The sequence below is a fragment of the Ascaphus truei genome, chromosome 1 (assembly GCF_040206685.1).
Source record: "Ascaphus truei isolate aAscTru1 chromosome 1, aAscTru1.hap1, whole genome shotgun sequence".
NCBI classification, from domain to species: Eukaryota; Metazoa; Chordata; class Amphibia; order Anura; family Ascaphidae; genus Ascaphus; species Ascaphus truei.
This window is the reverse complement of record NC_134483.1, coordinates 8,679,467-8,698,412: the sequence shown is the minus strand read 5'-3', so window position 1 is coordinate 8,698,412 and position 18,946 is coordinate 8,679,467. Positions and strand designations below refer to the sequence as shown.

At 48.3% G+C, this 18,946-nt stretch overlaps 1 protein-coding gene across 2 annotated transcripts in view; it reads left to right on the top strand.

Moving 5' to 3' along the window:
* DNAJB5 (DnaJ heat shock protein family (Hsp40) member B5) overlaps positions 1-18,946 on the top strand; it is a 43,934-nt gene that overhangs the window by 11,108 nt on the left and 13,880 nt on the right. Inside the window, exons 2-4 of one of the 2 annotated variants that reach the window (XM_075580992.1) lie at positions 1,202-1,427; positions 3,629-3,877; positions 5,733-6,325. In XM_075580992.1, the coding sequence (XP_075437107.1) occupies positions 1,292-1,427; positions 3,629-3,877; positions 5,733-6,325 (978 nt within the window). In that variant the 5' untranslated portion in view covers positions 1,202-1,291. The remainder of the gene's footprint in view (positions 1-1,201; positions 1,428-3,628; positions 3,878-5,732; positions 6,326-18,946) is intronic. The other variant, XM_075581040.1, reaches the window with a different exon arrangement.

Below are 18,946 nucleotides of genomic sequence, written 5' to 3'. Positions count from 1 at the left end.
TTCTTAATACCCTGTGAGCTACTTCATCCTTCAATCACTTTCATGGGGTTGGTTACTATCGGTGTTCGGGATTACTTTGCGGTTCTTTGTATTGCCTCATATGGTTTTACCCAAACCGGTCATGTCAAATCTTGCCCCAAATGTTTCTTCCAGGAGTAAAAGTGTGTTTTGTTTTCCGCCCAAAACACAAGTTTTGTTGTTTCTATATTTGTTGCTGGATTTGTCTTCCTTTCTTGGACTCATTCACAAAATGCCTTGCAGCTTCTCCACACTTCATTGTGTTCATTCCACCCAGTACCGGGCGTGATCCGTTACCCTCCACTTTCACCTGTTTGAGAACATGCCACCTTCACTACTTTCACCATCAAACCAATGTTGTGGTGAGGATTTTAGAAGTTCACACTGTGATGTTAGTCTGTGGTTGCAGGTGCTTTAAATACTTTAGTATAATGTGGCCCCTTTTTATTCTAGTGTGATATTACCCAATGATTCTGCCCTAATTGGGGCGTCTAAACCGCAGTACTTCCATTAACGTAAATAGCTTTAGCATGAGCTAGTGTGGTGAATAAAGTCCTTATTGTTGTCCTTCTGCCCCCCCACCCCACACCCAAAACCTGAATCCAAAATATTTTTGATCTTTGACTTATTTACAAAATCATCTTTCATGGGTGATTTTAGTTACTATGAAATAATTTCTTGCACTATTATTGCTCTCTACCACAAGCTCTTTGAATCATTTTTACCATAGCTCGTTATATATAATGCCATCATAGATGTCCAGAGGTCTCCAATTCTCCTGGCCATTGAAAGACTCTTAACATGTAATGATGCTCCTCCAAAACATAGCTCTAATTTGGCTTTTTGCCCCTAAACACACCTGATGGGATGTGAGAGTAATAGCATCACAGAAGTCTGAAAACCTTTGACTTGAGGGCGGAAGATCTTCACCTTCGGTCACCTACAATTGGTGGGTTGAATATTACTTGGCCAGCTATGAATGTACGAACTAGAACACTGTGTGAACTTGTGAAGTCTTGGATGCTCGTTGAGAGGGGAAAAAATCATTTCATCAAACGGGATTGTTTTCGTGGCACCCGCCCCGGAAGCCATTGCGCTCTGCTCCGTTTCCCCGGAACAAAAGGTATAAGAAGTGGACTCATCCAGCCTGGGTTGTTGTCTTGTTTTGCTTCCTTTTCATTAGATGTCTGATTAAAAGTTAGGCGGAAGGCCCAGTTGTACCTCTCCGGTGGGAACGCCCAGCCCGCAACACTGAGCCTGCTGGCCGCAAGTCATGTTTAAGTGTGAACCCAGGCAAAGAGTTGGCAGCGATTTTATCAAGTCTATTGGTGACGGTGCTGCAGAAAAGCGCAGGACCACGTTTTTCAGAGTGGGCATCACCTTAGGGATACTATCTGCTCATTTTGGGGGTAGGTATATTTCTGGGGTTCTGTGATTGGGGGGAGGGGGTAAAAATGTTCCCCGTTATGCATGCACTGTTTGTAATTTGACATTTCACGTTTTGCGTTCCTTGGTGCTAGCCACTTCTTAAGGCTTGATCTTTGAGAGCCAGGCTTCTGCAGTGCCAAACTTAGGATAAAATTAGGTGTTATGGGGTTGACTATGTGTACACGATTTGAGTTGTCTTATCTGTAAAATATCATGGTTTCGTGAAACTGATTGCCAGGGAGCAAAATTTCTACCAGTCGGCAGTGACCTTTTACCAATGGTGACACTAGAAGTTATTTATCAAAGTCTACCAGTTTGAAAATTAGGGTAACCCTGGAGATGGGAAGGGAACAGGACCATAGTTTTTAAAATGTTAATCCCATGATTCCCACACTCCTCCCATCGCTAATTCCATTTTATTTGGGGTCTGAGTCACGGACTCTGTAACACGGTGACAAGCCTACGTTGGGTAACACCCCTCCACAGTTCTAGGACTGTTTGCATTTTTTGAGAAGATGGCTTTTGACCCTTTTTCCAAGATGGGTACTTGGTATCTGCCTACCTGTAAGCCAATTGGTAATGGGGATGCTATAGGCCACTTCCTGACTGACTCGCCAGTAGTTTTCTGACATTGACCACACTTTACCTTCCTGAAAATGCTGGCACTTTAAGGATCAACATTTCCAGAAGTGGGTGTATCCTGGTGGTAAGAGTGATAGTCCAACACCAGGACATCTTTGCTAATTCGGGTCTGAATGCCATCTTCAAGTACAACTAATATCTTGCATAAAAATGAGAAAGTATATGTATATATATGTACCAAGAAATTGGGCCCGTATCCCTACACTACAGTAACTAAAACATGTCAGCTTTGTGGTTATACGTTGGTAACACAGGTTACGTAGTTCTGTGGTAATTCTAACGTTTGTTTGAACGTAGCACACAAATATTCAGGTATAATTAGTGCCTGAGGCACATAGAGATGAGGTCACTTTCCCAGGGGCAGCCACCCCCACTCATGTATTCTGGGCAAACGCCTTACCCCTGCATTACTGTTCTATTGTCAGGTGAGATGTGGTTTAAATGCCCATTGCATGCTGTTTGTGTTTGATTACTGTTGTGCATCTTTCCACCCTCTATTAAGTTTATTGTATGATGTTTGTGGAGCGCATTCTAGCTTCGTAAAAATAATTGCGCATCTTGCTTGGGCAAGTCCATTATTTTCCTTTATACTCCAACCCAGACAGTGACCTGCGACTAAACATTTGAGCACACAGTCATAAAAATACATATTACATTTACTCTGCATCAATGCGCATTACATCCCTTTAGCTGGTATATGATGAACAGCAGAGTAATGTTATAATATGCCCCACCCCCCCTAGGTCAAGAGGGGGTTGGTACAATATGGCTCCTACTCACTGAGTTATGTGCCCAGTGCGTAGGAATTTTTTTATTCTCATTCATTTGAATGGAGCTAAAAATATTCCTGAGGATGGGGAAGATCCCATCAAAGCATATAGGAAAGGGGCCTATTGAGTGTTTTATGGAGCCAAAACTGCCCGTCCTACTCCCAACCTAGTAAATTACTCAAGTGCCAATTGAGTGCGTGCTGAGGCAGTACATAAGGACATTATTTCACATCATAGGAACATTCAGCCTATGACCAAGCTGCCATATTCTCCCGCCAAGTTTGAAAGCCCAGACCAATAGCAGCTGAGCCAAAAGGTGCCTCTGTTCAACAAGCCCCTTTGCTGGCAAGCAACTCATGGAAGGGTCTTGAATCCCACGACTCCAACACCGTTGCCAAAGGGTGTCAGATAAAATAAGGTTTCAATGACCATTGCACACCAGCCCTCGGTGTTGTCTTACCTGCAAAGAAGCATCTCTCTCCACGATCCAGATTAGTCTAATTGTTTAAGTTTTGTTAAGGCACTTTCTAAACTGACTCTCTTAGCCTCTCCGACCAACCGGTTGTTTTACAATGGTCCTCTGGCAAAAGGGGTTATCTGATAAGCCAGTTTAATTGGATGGTGGTTTATGATTGATAATGTATGACATTTTTGTTAGCTTCAGGCTCCTTTCTTTAACCCCTTAGCAGCCAGACTGGGCATTCTGGAAACAGAGGTGAACGGCCAAGCTGTGCGCATACCCACTTAATGTCTTATTCTCTCTCTCCCAGGGGCAAGAATTCTTGATCAGAAGCCGAACACGTTGGACATGGGGAAGGATTACTACAAGATCCTGGGCATCCCAAACGGAGCCAATGAGGACGAGATCAAGAAGGCCTACCGCAAAATGGCACTCAAATACCACCCCGATAAAAACAAGGATGCCAATGCAGAAGACAAGTTCAAGGAGATCGCAGAGGCCTACGACGTCCTGAGCGACCCCAAGAAAAGAGCCGTGTATGACCAGTATGGGGAGGAAGGTGAGGAGAGGGGAGCAGGGAAACCGCTGGAACATGGTGCCGTCACGTAGTCACGCCCAAAAGGCTTACAAACACTTGTAGCACCTTATTGATCTTGCACAATATATAACTGGGTCTTCTAGCACAAGTTAATGAAACTTGGATATGCTCCATAGCTGGGTCAATAGTGCAGCTCTCTGGGGTACTCAGAGGAATTTGGTTACCACCAAATATTATTAGCAGGCATAGTGTTTTGTGTTTATTATAGCCAGATATGCGCCAAGACCGGTATTTTTTGATGGTTTTAAATCTCCTTTTGTGCTTCATTTCACTCTCGGTATATGGGTGGGTCTGGTGGCTATCTGCCTGGTGGACTTGGTTCTTTGATAATACCCAGTTCATTGCCCACTCCAATATTGTTATGTTGGGTAATTTATTTTCTAGAAGCATGAAACTGTATGCCTAAAAGTGGGGGAAAACAAAACGAGACGCTGCCAGTACTATCCTATACAATCATACTTCATCCACAAGTCTTACGTTTCTTACATAGCAAGGGCCCCAAAAGAAGATTGGCAGCTATAATTATTGGAAGGAATCAATCTCCCTACCAGTACCTGATGCTTCACTGGGGTAACTGTTGTAAGGAATCAGGCAGACTGGGAGTAATAATAAAGTTTTATCTGAGATTAATATGCTGTCAGTGTGCTACCAGCTGTACACGTAGAACCATAAACATTGACAGCAGATAAAGTCACAGGCAGACTAGGTATGTCAAGTGGTTTTTAAGATGTTCCCCTGTCCAGAAGGCCCCAGCACTGAAGGGGTGACGCTGGTCCTCCTCTTAAGTTATAAATAACCTGCCAGTCTCTTCTAAACTGGATCACCAAGGACTTATTTGTACAAAATGTCCGTGTTGTTTATACCGGGGGGAGGTGGGGGGAAGCTGAGCCAGGAGTCTGTCTTTGCAGTGCACAATGTAGAAAACACATGTGCCGCAGGCCCAGGGATTGTGACAGGGACAGAGTGGTCTATCAACCTCTTAATTGCTGGAGAAGCTGGCAACACGCGGCTTTAAATGGTGCTGGCCCCTATAATAGCTAAGACTTGGAATCTGACACTAGGATGAGGTGCAGGTAAATGTTAATCTGGGAGCAGCTTAAACATCTGATCTTGACGGGATTCCATCTGTTATCAAGGGCAAAGGTTGCACTTTCATGTCCCATTCTGTGAACACGGGTACTTATTCTATCATCTCACAATACATCTATATACACAGAGCGCACGTTCTTGGCAATGAGTCTCTTATATTTTTTTTTAGACCGTTTCCCTGTTGTAATAAATGTCCGCTTTAAAATCTTGACCAATATTTCACGTGGCTGACACTAGCCGCTCAATGACTTCCTTTTAAGGAGACTGGTTTTAATGAGTCCCGTTGTTGATCCCGGGGGTGCAAACATCAATTTGATGCCTTCACACCTCCGTGGATACGTAATCTAATTAACAGAGTATCCCCAGTTGGCTTATTTAATCAAAGTGATTGCCTGATTGTAACCCAATTCCTGTCATTTTCCAGGCTCCACGTCGTGTAAGGCTTAATGTGCAGTCCAACTTCTAGTGCCCCCCCCAAAAATAATATATATATATTTATTATTTTACATTTTAATTCTCACTACTTGCATTTAGATTTCCTTCTATATATCATCATTTAACAAAATAATTTCATGTAGATTCTGTGCTATTTGTTGCCGATTACGTTGGGAACACTAACCTCGTCAGGATGAATCAGGCTGGGACACTGTTGTGAGGCTCTTCCAGCATTAAAGGGGATAGTATAAGTGGAATGGACCTTTAAACTCCTCTCTCTCTCTCTCCCCAGGTCTGAAGACAGGTGGTGGATCTTCTGGTAACACTGGCAGCTCTTTCCACTACACCTTCCACGGGGACCCCCATGCCACTTTTGCCTCATTCTTCGGGGGCTCCAACCCCTTCGACATCTTCTTCGGCTCCAGCCGCTCCCGGATGTCCAACGGCTTTGACCACGAGGACATGGACATTGAAGAGGATGACGACGACCCCTTCGGGGGCTTTGGGCGCTTCGGCATAAATGGGTTCCACCGGCGGCACCCGGAGCCGCTGCACTCCCGCCGCAAAGTGCAGGACCCACCTGTGGTACACGAGCTGAAGGTGTCGCTGGAGGAGATTTACCACGGCTGCACCAAGCGCATGAAGATCACACGGCGGCGGCTGAACCCGGACGGGCGCACGCTGAGAACCGAGGACAAGATCCTCAACGTGGTCATCAAGAGGGGCTGGAAGGAAGGGACCAAAATCACCTTCCCCAAGGAGGGAGACTCCACATCCGAAAACATCCCCGCAGACATTGTGTTTGTATTGAAGGACAAGACCCACGCGCACTTCAAGAGGGACTCGTCCAATGTGGTGTACACGGCCAAGATCACGCTGAAGGAGGTGAGCAGGGGCACAGCATTGGGCCCGCCCAGTCTGCCCACTTACCTATCTGTTGCGAAACCCCCGTTCCTATTTCCTACTCTTTGGTTCCTTTCATGTTTGGGCCTCCCGCGTGTCTGTGAATAACACACACAGGATGCGGCGCTTCTCCTCCTATAAGCCACGTTTAGAATACCTAACGTTGCCAGCTCCATGTGTTTCTTTATTGGGAGGAACACGTGATTTCGGGGAGCACTGAGCCTTCTGTCAGGTTTGCATGTTCTGTTCTGCCGGTCCTCACAATAACAATGTAAGGATGCTGATGGTACCGACTTGAAGCTGCTGATTGAAGAGTTTTAAACGTGGGTTTTAGGAGGAGTGACTCATGCCTTGTTCTTTGTAGTGTATGCTTTTAGCAATGTGAACCCCTTTGGTTGAGTAAGCACCCTCTACTTTTGAATTACTTGTGCGTGTTCCTGCCTATTCAAATTGGTATTGTGTCTATCCAAAGCATTTTTGGTCACCCTTACTGTATTAGCTTCTCCTGCCTCTGCTGGGAGGCTGTTCCATGAACTCAGCACCCTTTCTGTGACGGCCTTCCTGTTTGAGAACATCTTGATGTAGCATTTTTCTTTCTATGAAATATACTTCCTTCCTTGTACCTTGGAAATAAATTCCTGCCTCTATCGCCCCTCGCCTCCCACCTACCGCGCCTCTGCCTCCCCCGCCCCCCCCTCTACCGCGCCTAGCCTCCCCCACCGCTCCCCTCTACCGCGCCTCTGCCTCCCCTCCCCCCCCTCTACCGCGCCTCTGCCTCCCCCGCCGCTCTCCTCTACCGCGCCTCGCCTCCCCCGCCCCTATCCTCTACCACGCTTCGCCCCTCTACCTCGCCTCCCTCTTCCCTTCCATCTACCACCTTTCCCCTTCCCTCTACCGCGCCTCTCTCCTCTACCGCGCCTCTCCCCTCAACCACGTATCGCCTCTCCCCTCTACCGTGCCTCACCTCCCTCGCCCTGCGCCTCTCCCCTCCACAGCCACTCCCCTCTACCGCCCATCGCCTCTCCCCTCTACCGTGCCGCGCTTCGCCTCCGCTGCCTCTCCCCTCCAGGTCTGCCCCATAGAGGGCTGTGGTGTGTGGCGCGCACGCCCTAGCACCCGCCGCAGCGGCCACTGGGGACCTAGCCTAATGGTTCATGCCTGAGGCACAAGGAGCCCAGACTGGGGATTGAACAATGGTTACCAGCTGGGAATGCAGAGGTGTTACCACTAGGCTCCTCCTTTAAAATAACTGTGGAGACTCTTCGTGTGTGATAAGAGGGCAGCGTGAGCGAGGCCACTTATCATATCAGGTACGGCCCGTTAGAAACCTAAGAGACACAATGGCCCATATTTACTGAGCAGGCCCCTACCATAAAACACCTTCTGGCGCTGGGAGACCTTCTGGCGCTGGGAGACCTTCTGGCGCTGGGAGACCTTCTGGCGCTGGGAGACCTTCTGGCGCTGGGAGACCTTCTGGCGCTGGGAGATCTTCTGGCGCTGGGAGACCTTCTAGCGCTGGGAGACCTTCTTCTAGCGCTGGGAGACCTTCTTCTGGCGCTGGGAGACCTTCTTCTGGCGCTGGGAGACCTTCTTCTGGCGCTGGGAGACCTTCTTCTGGCGCTGGGAGACCTTCTGGCGCTGGGAGATGCCTTTACAGACCATTGATTTGAATGGACTAGAAGGTGCCTCGTGGCAGACGACCCGGTGCATGTGCTTGACATTAAAAAGCAAAGTCAATATGTCTCAGCATTACCGGCATTGTAGGTTACATCTGGGGGGCGCAAGATTTTCTAGGAGGGCGTGGCTGTTTTGAGGCCCCACGCCCTTCTCCAGGGCATTTAAAATAAGTGCCGGGGGAGGCGTGAGGCCTCTATAACATCCCTTACCTGCTGCCAGCCGGGTCTTCGGCGTAGCCATGGCAACACGGCGTCGTGTGCCGTGAAGCGTCGCCATGAGCACGCGCATCACATGACTCGCGGCGTCGTAGGGGAGAGGAGGTGCGAACGCTGGGGCTATGAGGCGGGGGGGGGGGGTGCAGGTCAAAAACTTTGCGCCCCCCTGGGTTACATAGTAGATGAGGTTGAAAAAAAGACATACGTCCCTCAATGCAAACTACGCTAAATTTAGACGACAGATACTCTCCTATATCCGTACTTACAGTATATTGATCCAAAGGAGGGCAAACAGAAACCCCAGTGACACATCATTTAATTATATCTCATAAGGGGAAAATAAATTCCTTCCCGACTCCAAGAATTGTTTTTTTGAACAGATCTATTGTATCTGCCGTCACCGTCTCCATGGGTAATGAGTTCCACACTGTAACTGCCCTTACTGTACAGATCCCTTTCCTTTGTTGCTGCTGAAATCTCCTTTGCTCCAGTCTCGGAGGGATCGGATCGTGCAGTTTTATAATTCAGGGGCGCTGATCTCCCCCAGGAATTGTGGATATTGGGGACATTGTAAGGCTAAGTCCAGAGTGCAGCCGCGCGCGGTGGAGCGCATGGTGTCACGCACGCCTGCTGTAGAGGCGATCTGTGGCATTGCTATGATGCGGGAGACGTGGCCATGATGTTGCGAGGCCAGTTCGCCCTCGTGCTGAACCGCCCACGTGACGCGGCCGCCACCCCAAAAGACAAAAATCCTTGCTTCCATCCCGCGCACTATGGACAGCCTCACAGAGGAGCCGTCTCTTGCTCGCTCCGCGGTCGCTATGGACAAGGCCTAATAGTTGGGTGATGATGAGGCGGCCGGTTGCAGGATAATAACCTGTGACTTGCAGACAGTAAGTGTCTCAACGGAGAGAGGACTCCCTATTTGGGAGCAAAGTATACACTGTAACTAAACCTCTCCCAAATCCCTCACGTTCCCGCCCGCTTTCACAGAGCAGTGAGGGATCCTGGTCCATATCCCACACGTATTCAGCCCACGGAGCATATTATTGCCAGCGGCTCACTTGTGTAGAACACGATGATAAGGGCGGGATGCTCGGCTCGGCCCGCAAGGCTCCCCCAACAGGTCAGGTGGCCCCGTCAGACTGAGCCTCTGATTGAGCCACCTGTGCTGAAGCAGGGATATCCTGAAACCCTGACCTGCTTGGGGGGGGGGGGGGGGGGGGGGGGAGGGGGCTGGAGGATTGGAGTTGAGCGCCCCTGTACCAAGCTATTTCAAGGAAGTGGCGCACACACCCTCCACTGCACAGATTAAAAAACAAACCTTCTTTACCCCAAGCTTTGCTTTAATAGCGGTGTAAAATAGTAGACATTGGGATCCATGTTAAAATGGATAAGGTGCAAAAAAAAAAAACCGGACTGCTCATTTGCATGTCATTACCCAGAATCCCTGGCTGCAGTGTACACACTGTATGTTAAGAGATAATGGGGAGTGGCAGGGCTGTGGACCCGCCTGAGACACGTGACTGTGCCCACACGCGGGATTTGTATTTTGAAACTCTTACCTATCTTATTTAGATGAGCGAGAAATGAGATTAAACTTGTGTTCCCAGCACCAATAGCCTGGTGGGGGGGGGGGGATGGCGGGGGGGTAGTAAGTGGTAGCAGGGCCTGATCTCGGACAGGAGAAGGGGTATGAATGTGTCTGTCCCAGGGTCCTGGCCTCCTCTCTCTGTGGCATTCATAGAACCATACAAACATGCCACGGCCCCATTGCCCTGCCGTGTGAGACCATCTAACGAGTAACCTGCGGGGACACTTGTTCTCAGGACGATGATCTTACCTCCCTGTTACTTTGCCCAGCTGATCCTTAGTCATATTAATAACGTGTTCCCTTCAGCACCTTAAAAGCTGCCACGCCAGCCAGGAGCACCCGATATAGAGGGTGGTCAACCTTCCACCCCAGGGGGCACGGCATGCATATGCCTCCCGATGTCCAGTGATACCGCACTCTAGGACTGAAAGCATATGTAATGTACAAGTTACTGGGTTTATACAACTTCTGTCTGCATCCCTCTCCTTACTGACGTGTGGGATGTTGTATACACAGCACTGCACAGCGCCTGCTGCTTTTTCTCTCCTCCTCCTCCCCCTCGCCTCTCTCCCTCCTCTCTCCCCCTTCTCTCCCCCCTCTCTTCCACCTGGTAGATAGTGCGAGAATTTCCACCGGAGCTATTTAGAGCCGTGTGTATTTTTACCCGGAGCTGCTGAGGGATTCGCACAGGAGTGATAGCTACACACAGCCGCAGCTACACACAGCCGCAGCTCCGCACCGCCGCAGCTACGCACGGCCGCAGCTACGCACAGCCGCAGCTACACACCCATCTGCAAAGTGTGCTGCACGGTTTTATCTCTCCCAATATCCCGATACACACCCATCTGCAAAGTGTGCTGCACGGTTTTATCTCTCCGTATATCCCGATACACACCCATCTGCTAAGTGTGCTGCACGGTTTTATCTCTCCCAATATCCCGATACACACCCATCTGCAAAGTGTGCTGCACGGTTTTATCGCTCCGTATATCCCGATACACACCCATCTGCAAAGTGTGCTGCACGGTTTTATCGCTCCCAATATCCCGATACACACCCATCTGCAAAGTGTGCTGCACGGTTTTATCGCTCCGTATATCCCGATACACACCCATCTGCAAAGTGTGCTGCACGGTTTTATCGCTCCGTATATCCCGATACACACCCATCTGCAAAGTGTGCTGCACGGTTTTATCGCTCCGTATATCCCGATACACATCCTTCTGCAAAGTGTGCTGCACGGTTTTATCGCTCCGTATATCCCGATACACATCCATCTGCAAAGTGTGCTGCACGGTTTTATCGCTCCGTATATCCCGATACACACCCATCTGCAAAGTGTGCTGCACGGTTTTATCGCTCCGTATATCCCGATACACACCCATCTGCTAAGTGTGCTGCACGGTTTTATCTCTCCCAATATCCCGATACACACCCATCTGCAAAGTGTGCTGCACGGTTTTATCTCTCCCAATATCCCGATACACACCCATCTGCAAAGTGTGCTGCACGGTTTTATCTCTCCGTATATCCCGATACACACCCATCTGCTAAGTGTGCTGCACGGTTTTATCTCTCCCAATATCCCGATACACACCCATCTGCAAAGTGTGCTGCACGGTTTTATCGCTCCGTATATCCCGATACACACCCATCTGCAAAGTGTGCTGCACGGTTTTATCGCTCCCAATATCCCGATACACACCCATCTGCAAAGTGTGCTGCACGGTTTTATCGCTCCGTATATCCCGATACACACCCATCTGCAAAGTGTGCTGCACGGTTTTATCGCTCCGTATATCCCGATACACACCCATCTGCAAAGTGTGCTGCACGGTTTTATCGCTCCGTATATCCCGATACACATCCTTCTGCAAAGTGTGCTGCACGGTTTTATCGCTCCGTATATCCCGATACACATCCATCTGCAAAGTGTGCTGCACGGTTTTATCGCTCCGTATATCCCGATACACACCCATCTGCAAAGTGTGCTGCACGGTTTTATCGCTCCGTATATCCCGATACACACCCATCTGCTAAGTGTGCTGCACGGTTTTATCTCTCCCAATATCCCGATACACACCCATCTGCAAAGTGTGCTGCACGGTTTTATCTCTCCCAATATCCCGATACACACCCATCTGCAAAGTGTGCTGCACGGTTTTATCGCTCCGTATATCCCGATACACATTCATCTGCAAAGTGTGCTGCACGGTTTTATCGCTCCGTATATCCCGATACACACCCATCTGCTAAGTGTGCTGCACGGTTTTAATCGCTCCGTATATCCCGATACACATCCTTCTGCAAAGTGTGCTGCACGGTTTTATCGCTCCGTATATCCCGATACACATCCATCTGCAAAGTGTGCTGCACGGTTTTATCGCTCCGTATATCCCGATACACATCCTTCTGCAAAGTGTGCTGCACGGTTTTATCGCTCCGTATATCCCGATACACATCCATCTGCAAAGTGTGCTGCACGGTTTTATCGCTCCGTATATCCCGATACACACCCATCTGCAAAGTGTGCTGCACGGTTTTATCGCTCCGTATATCCCGATACACACCCATCTGCTAAGTGTGCTGCACGGTTTTATCTCTCCCAATATCCCGATACACACCCATCTGCAAAGTGTGCTGCACGGTTTTATCTCTCCCAATATCCCGATACACACCCATCTGCAAAGTGTGCTGCACGGTTTTATCTCTCCCAATATCCCGATACACACCCATCTGCAAAGTGTGCTGCACGGTTTTATCTCTCCCAATATCCCGATACACATCCATCTGCAAAGTGTGCTGCACGGTTTTATCTCTCCCAATATCCCGATACACACCCATCTGCAAAGTGTGCTGCACGGTTTTATCTCTCCCAATATCCCGATACACACCCATCTGCAAAGTGTGCTGCACGGTTTTATCGCTCCGTATATCCCGATACACATTCATCTGCAAAGTGTGCTGCACGGTTTTATCGCTCCGTATATCCCGATACACACCCATCTGCAAAGTGTGCTGCACGGTTTTATCTCTCCCAATATCCCGATACACACCCATCTGCAAAGTGTGCTGCACGGTTTTATCGCTCCGTATATCCCGATACACACCCATCTGCAAAGTGTGCTGCACGGTTTTATCTCTCCCAATATCCCGATACACACCCATCTGCTAAGTGTGCTGCACGGTTTTATCTCTCCCAATATCCCGATACACACCCATCTGCAAAGTGTGCTGCACGGTTTTATCTCTCCCAATATCCCGATACACATTCATCTGCAAAGTGTGCTGCACGGTTTTATCGCTCCGTATATCCCGATACACACCCATCTGCAAAGTGTGCTGCACGGTTTTATCGCTCCGTATATCCCGATACACATTCATCTGCAAAGTGTGCTGCACGGTTTTATCGCTCCGTATATCCCGATACACACCCATCTGCTAAGTGTGCTGCACGGTTTTATCTCTCCCAATATCCCGATACACACCCATCTGCAAAGTGTGCTGCACGGTTTTATCTCTCCCAATATCCCGATACACACCCATCTGCAAAGTGTGCTGCACGGTTTTATCTCTCCGTATATCCCGATACACACCCATCTGCAAAGTGTGCTGCACGGTTTTATCTCTCCGTATATCCCGATACACACCCATCTGCAAAGTGTGCTGCACGGTTTTATCTCTCCCAATATCCCGATACACACCCAGGCTTCCTCTTCCGATCCGTTTCAGCATTTTGTAAGTGGGAGTTTCCATAGGATTCAGTGGCAGCGATAATGAAGAATGTCACCGAATCTCTCACTGGGACACGTGCAGCTTAGAGGTGGGGAGGAGGGGGGTAACTTCAGAGAGGAAGGCAGGAATAAGAGGCCGTGCTCGGGAGGTGGGAGACAGGGGAAATGGGAACAGCCTCTTCACTGAAAGCATGGTGGATTCGTGGCATAGTCTCCCAACTTGTGCTAGGGCAGAATACAGTAAGCGAGTTCAAAGCTGCTTGGGGTAGACCAGGGTGGGCCAACTCCAGCCTTCAAGTGCCGCCAACAGGTCAGAATATCCCTGCTTCAGCACAGGTGGCTCAGTCGAAGACACCAACGGTGGCTTTTCAGCACTGGTAGCTGTCTTTGACTGAGCCACCTGCGCTGAAGCAGGGATATTCTGAAAGCCTGACCTGTTGGTGGCCCTTTAAGACTGGCGTAAGGGACCTAAGGCTAAGTATGAAAGCCAGAAATCCCAGCCGCTCCGGGGGTTTCCAGCGGATAGGAATATGGGCCCGGTGTGTGTTTCTGTTCATGTAACGATCACAAGAAAAGGTAGCATGTGTTAAATAAGTATATAGACAGCCACCGCATGAAAAAGATACGTATATTATACATTTGTAGCAGTATACCAGATACATAGAAGCTTCCACTATCGCTACAATATGATACGATATAAAAGAGAAGTGTTTGCCAAGCGATGTGTTGCAGGCCCCTGTGGCTGCCAAGGGGTTAACGTGAGGATATTTTGCGTGGCCTAATGCTGCAGAAATATACATTGGACCGGCTGTAAAAATAGTCGGATGGTGCAAGGGCTCAAGTTAAAACATCCTGTTGCTCCTCAGAATAGATTTCCCAGAGCAGACCCTACTAATTAGATCTGTAACCCAATCCCCAGAATAACAAGCTGCGGGGTTTCTGTACGACCCATACAGGAGGCCGAACTTAACCTGTTATTTGCTGTCTCCCGCTCAGAACTGTGCACGTCTTTGTAGGGTGGAGGCTTTTTACATAAACTATTTTTTTTTTCTAGATTAAAAACCTGGGCAGAGACGTTCTACTTCAGGGGCGCACTTCTCCCCCCCCCCCCCCCCCCAACAGGTCAGGTTTTCAGGATAACCCAGCTTCAGCAAAGGCGGTGAGCCACCTGTGCTGAAGCTGGGATATCCTGAAAACCTGACCCATTGGGGGGGCTTGAGGACAGGAGTTGAACACCCCTGTTCTCGAATCTCAGCAGGCAGAGGGGAGGCAATGTATTGTATATATGTATGTATGTCTTTATTTATATAGCGCCATTTGTGTACATAGCGCTTCACAGCAGTAATACACGTGACAATCATATATAAATAACAGATAATATAAATAACATGTCATGGGAATAAGTGCTTGAGATAAAAGTAACATTTCAAAAAGGAGTCCCTGCTCCGAAGAGCTTACAATCTAATTGGTAGGTAGGAGGAACATGCAGAGACAGTAGGAGGGCATTTTGGTAAGTGCGTCTGCAAGGGGCCAAGCTTTAAGCATCATATGTATAGTATTAGCCACGGTGCTACTCGTGCTTCTTTAAGCAAGTGTGTCTTAAGGTCGGTCTTAAAGGTGGATAGGGAGGGTGCTAGTCGGGTACTGAGGAGAAGGGCATTCCAGAGGTGTGGGGCAATCGGTGAGAAAGGTTTAAGGCGGGAGAGGGCTTTAGATACAAAGGGAGTAGAGAGAAGACATCCTTGAGCAGAACGCAAGAGTCGGGATGGTGCATAACGAGAAATTAGGGCTGAGATGTAAGGAGGGGCAGAAGAGTGTAAAGCTTTAAAAGTGAGGAGGAGAATTGAGTGTGAGATGCGGGATTTGATAGGAAGCAAGGAGAGTGATTTCAGGAGGGGAGACGCGGAGACAGATTTAGGAAAGAGTAGAGTGATTCTGGCAGCAGCGTTTAGGATAGATTGTAGGGGAGACAGGTGAGAGGCAGGAAGGCCGGACAGCAGGAGGTTACAGTAATTGAGACGGGAGAGAATGAGGGCCTGAGTCAGAGTTTTAGCAGTCGAGCAACAGAGGAAATGGCGTGTCTTTGTTATATTGCAGAGGAAAAAGCAATAGGTTTTAGAAACGTTTTGAATGTGAGAGAGGAGTTGATTGTGACCCCTAGGCAGAGTGCTTGGGCTACTGGGTGAATGATCGTACTTCCAACAGTATGTGGAAGGAGGTAGTAGGGCCAAGTTTGGGAGGAAGTATGAGGAGCTCTGTTTTTGCCATGTTGAGTTTAAAGCGGCGGAGGGCCAACCAGGATGATATCGCAGAGAGACATTCAGAAACTTTGGTCTGTATAGCAGGTGTAAGGTCAGGGGTAGAAAAGTACATTTGTGTCATCAGCATAGAGGTTATATTTAAACCAAAGAGATGTGATTAGGTCACCTAGAGAGAGTGTGTAAAGAGAAAAGAGAAGAGGTCCCAGGACAGAGACCTGGGGTACCCCCACAGAGAGATCGATGGAGGAGGTGTTTACAGAGGAGAAACTGAAAGTACAATGGGAGAGGTAAGAGGAGATTCAGGATAGAGCTTTGTTACGAATACCAAGAGTATGGAGAATGTGAAGGAGAAGAGGGTGGTCCACGGTGTCAAATGCTGCAGAGAGGTCGAGTAATATGAGCAGAGTGTAATGACCTCTGTCTTTGGCAGCATGGAGGTCATTAGTTATTTTAGTGAGGGCTGTATCAGTCGAGTGAGCAGTGCGGAAGCCATATTGTATTGGGTCTAGGAGAGAATAGGTGTTGAGAAAGTTGAGCAAGCGAGAGAATACAAGACGTTCAAGGAGTTTAGAGGCAAAATGCAGGAGGGAGACAGGTTGATAGTTAGAAAGACAGGTAGGGTCAAGCTTGCTGTTTTTGAGTAATGGTAGAACTGTTGCATGTTTGAAGGAGATGTTTGAAGGAGAAGGGAAAGGTACCAGAGTAGAGGGAGGAGTTAAAAATGTGTGTGAGTGTAGGGATTATAGTAGGAGCCAGAGGTTTTAAGAGATGGGAGGGAATGGGGTGAAGAGGGCAAGTGGTAGAGGGAGAAGAGATCAGCAGTGACGCATCCTCTGAGACAGCGGAAAAAGAGTCGTGGAAGGCAGTAGGAGAGTTGGGAAGCGGTCTAGGATGAGAAGAGGAAACAGAGGGGATGTTCTGACGTATGGATTCCACCTTTTCCTTAAAATAGTCAGCAAAGTCCTGAGGTGAGATGGAGGAAGAAGAAGCAGCTGCAGGTGGTTTTAGTAGAGAGTCAAAGACAGGGAAGAGTCGTTGTCGTGGGTTAGATTTGTGCGTGTTGATTAGTGAAGAAAAGTAGGTTTGTTTAGCTTGAGAGGGCAGAGTTGAAACAGGACAGCATAAATTTGTAGTGAAGGAAATCTTCGAGAGTGTGAGATTTCCTCCAGAGGCATTCAGAGGAACGAGTGGAGGAACGTAGCATGCGCATGTGGGAATTTAGCCAGGGTCTGGGGTTATAAGGGCGAGGATAGCAGAGAGAAAGCGGGGCATGAAGATCGAGAGAGGAGGATAAGGCAGAGTTGTAGTTCCTGACCAATTTGTCAGGGTCTGGATTAGAACTGAGAGAGGAGAGAGAGGAACGTAAAGTGTAATCAAAGGATGGTAGATTAATAAAGTGCAGGTTTCTGCAGAAACAACGGGGAGATGGAGAAGGGAGAGAGAGAAAAAGAGATGAGGTGATGGTCAGAGAGAGGAAAAGGGGAAATGGAGAAATCAGAGTGAGAAAAGTTTAGTGAAAACCAGATCTAGCTAGTGGCCATCCTTGTGTGTGCTGGCTGCAGTCCACTGTTGAAGGCCAAAAGAAGGTTGGAGAGAGAAAGCGAGCAGCCCAAGGTAGAGAGGGTTCATCAATGTGGCAGTCTCCAAGGAGAAGAACAGGGGAGTCGGAGGAGAGAAAGAAAGAGAGCCAAGATTCAAAGTGAGAGAGAAAGGCAGAGGGGGGATGAGTAGAGGTAGGTGGGTGATAGATAACCGCCACATGACCAGGGAGAGGAGAGAATATCTGGACAGTGTGAGCCTCCAAGGAGGGAAAAGCAAGCAAGAAAGGGAGGAATAGAAAGGGTTCGGTAACGGCAGATAGAGGAGAGCAGGAGCCCCATGCCCCCACCCCTGCCATCAGGGCGCAGAGTGTGGGAGAGAGGGCAGCTTCCAGAGCAGAGTCAGACTGAGTGAGCCAGGTCTCAGTTATGGCAAATAGGAGCAGGGAGTGAGAGAGAAAGAAGTCATGCACAGAGAGGCACTTGTTAGAGAGGGAGCGAGCATTCCAAAGGGCACAGGAGAAAGGGAGAGAGGAGGGAGGGTGGCAGGGGATGGGTATGAGGTTAGAGGGGTTGACACCAGAAGGAGTAGAAGTTGCATGTGGGAGGCGAGGACGAGAGCATGTAGAAATAAGGCAGGGACCAGGATTGGGAGAGATATCCCCAGAAGCAAGGAGGATACGCAGGGATAGAAAGAGGATGTGTGAGGATGATTTATAGGGGTGTGTTTTAGTGCAGGGGGTATAGCTGTGTAGTGACAGAGGGCGCAGGTAAGAGAGGAGTTCATGTGAACTGAGAAGTGGTGAAGGAAGGAGAGATGGAGATATATGAATAGAGTTGGAGACATAATGAGCCTGGTAGAAAGAAGTGCAGAATTTGAAAAGAAGTGAGGTCACAGCAAATATAAATAGTAAAGTGCTGAGATGTGCAGTCTGGGATGGATGATATCCTCCTTTGCAGCGTAGATCAAATTCAGGAATCAGGGCCAATAGGTGTTGTCCACTTGTCCACTTGTCCAGTCCTTTTGAACTCCCTTTTAAACTCTAGCATTAACATTCTACTTCAAACATGGCTGCTGTGTGCTTACTTATATACTTCTAAAATGTAATTAGCACATGTGAGCGACATTAAAACAGATGGTTTTTCTAAGCAGGGTGTTGTCCTGTCTAAGTGACAAAGCTGAATTTAATTACGAGACTTCAAGGGGTGATTTGGAGACAAACAATTCAAATAGGGTTTTACCTAGAAACAACTAAAATAGACACAGCCGGGGATTATAGTCCCTTTTTACGAGCTGAAAGAAGTTTGGCAATTTCTTGAGATTTTCAATAGGATGTGCCATGTTGGTGCAAAAAAATGCCACACTTAGTCATTGTATTTGCCAAGGAGGATAACCGGTTTGTGCCATACAGTATTCAATGACCCGACCGTGACGCCTGTGTTTTATTTAAAGGCCCAATCCTGTCTGTACTGGGTGTATTCTTTGCTAATTTGCCAAGAGACACCCAGAGAGATCAATATGTCAAACTGGAGCGAGGGAGCAGTGCTGGTGTCACTGCCGGTGTCTGCTGCTCGTGACTGCTC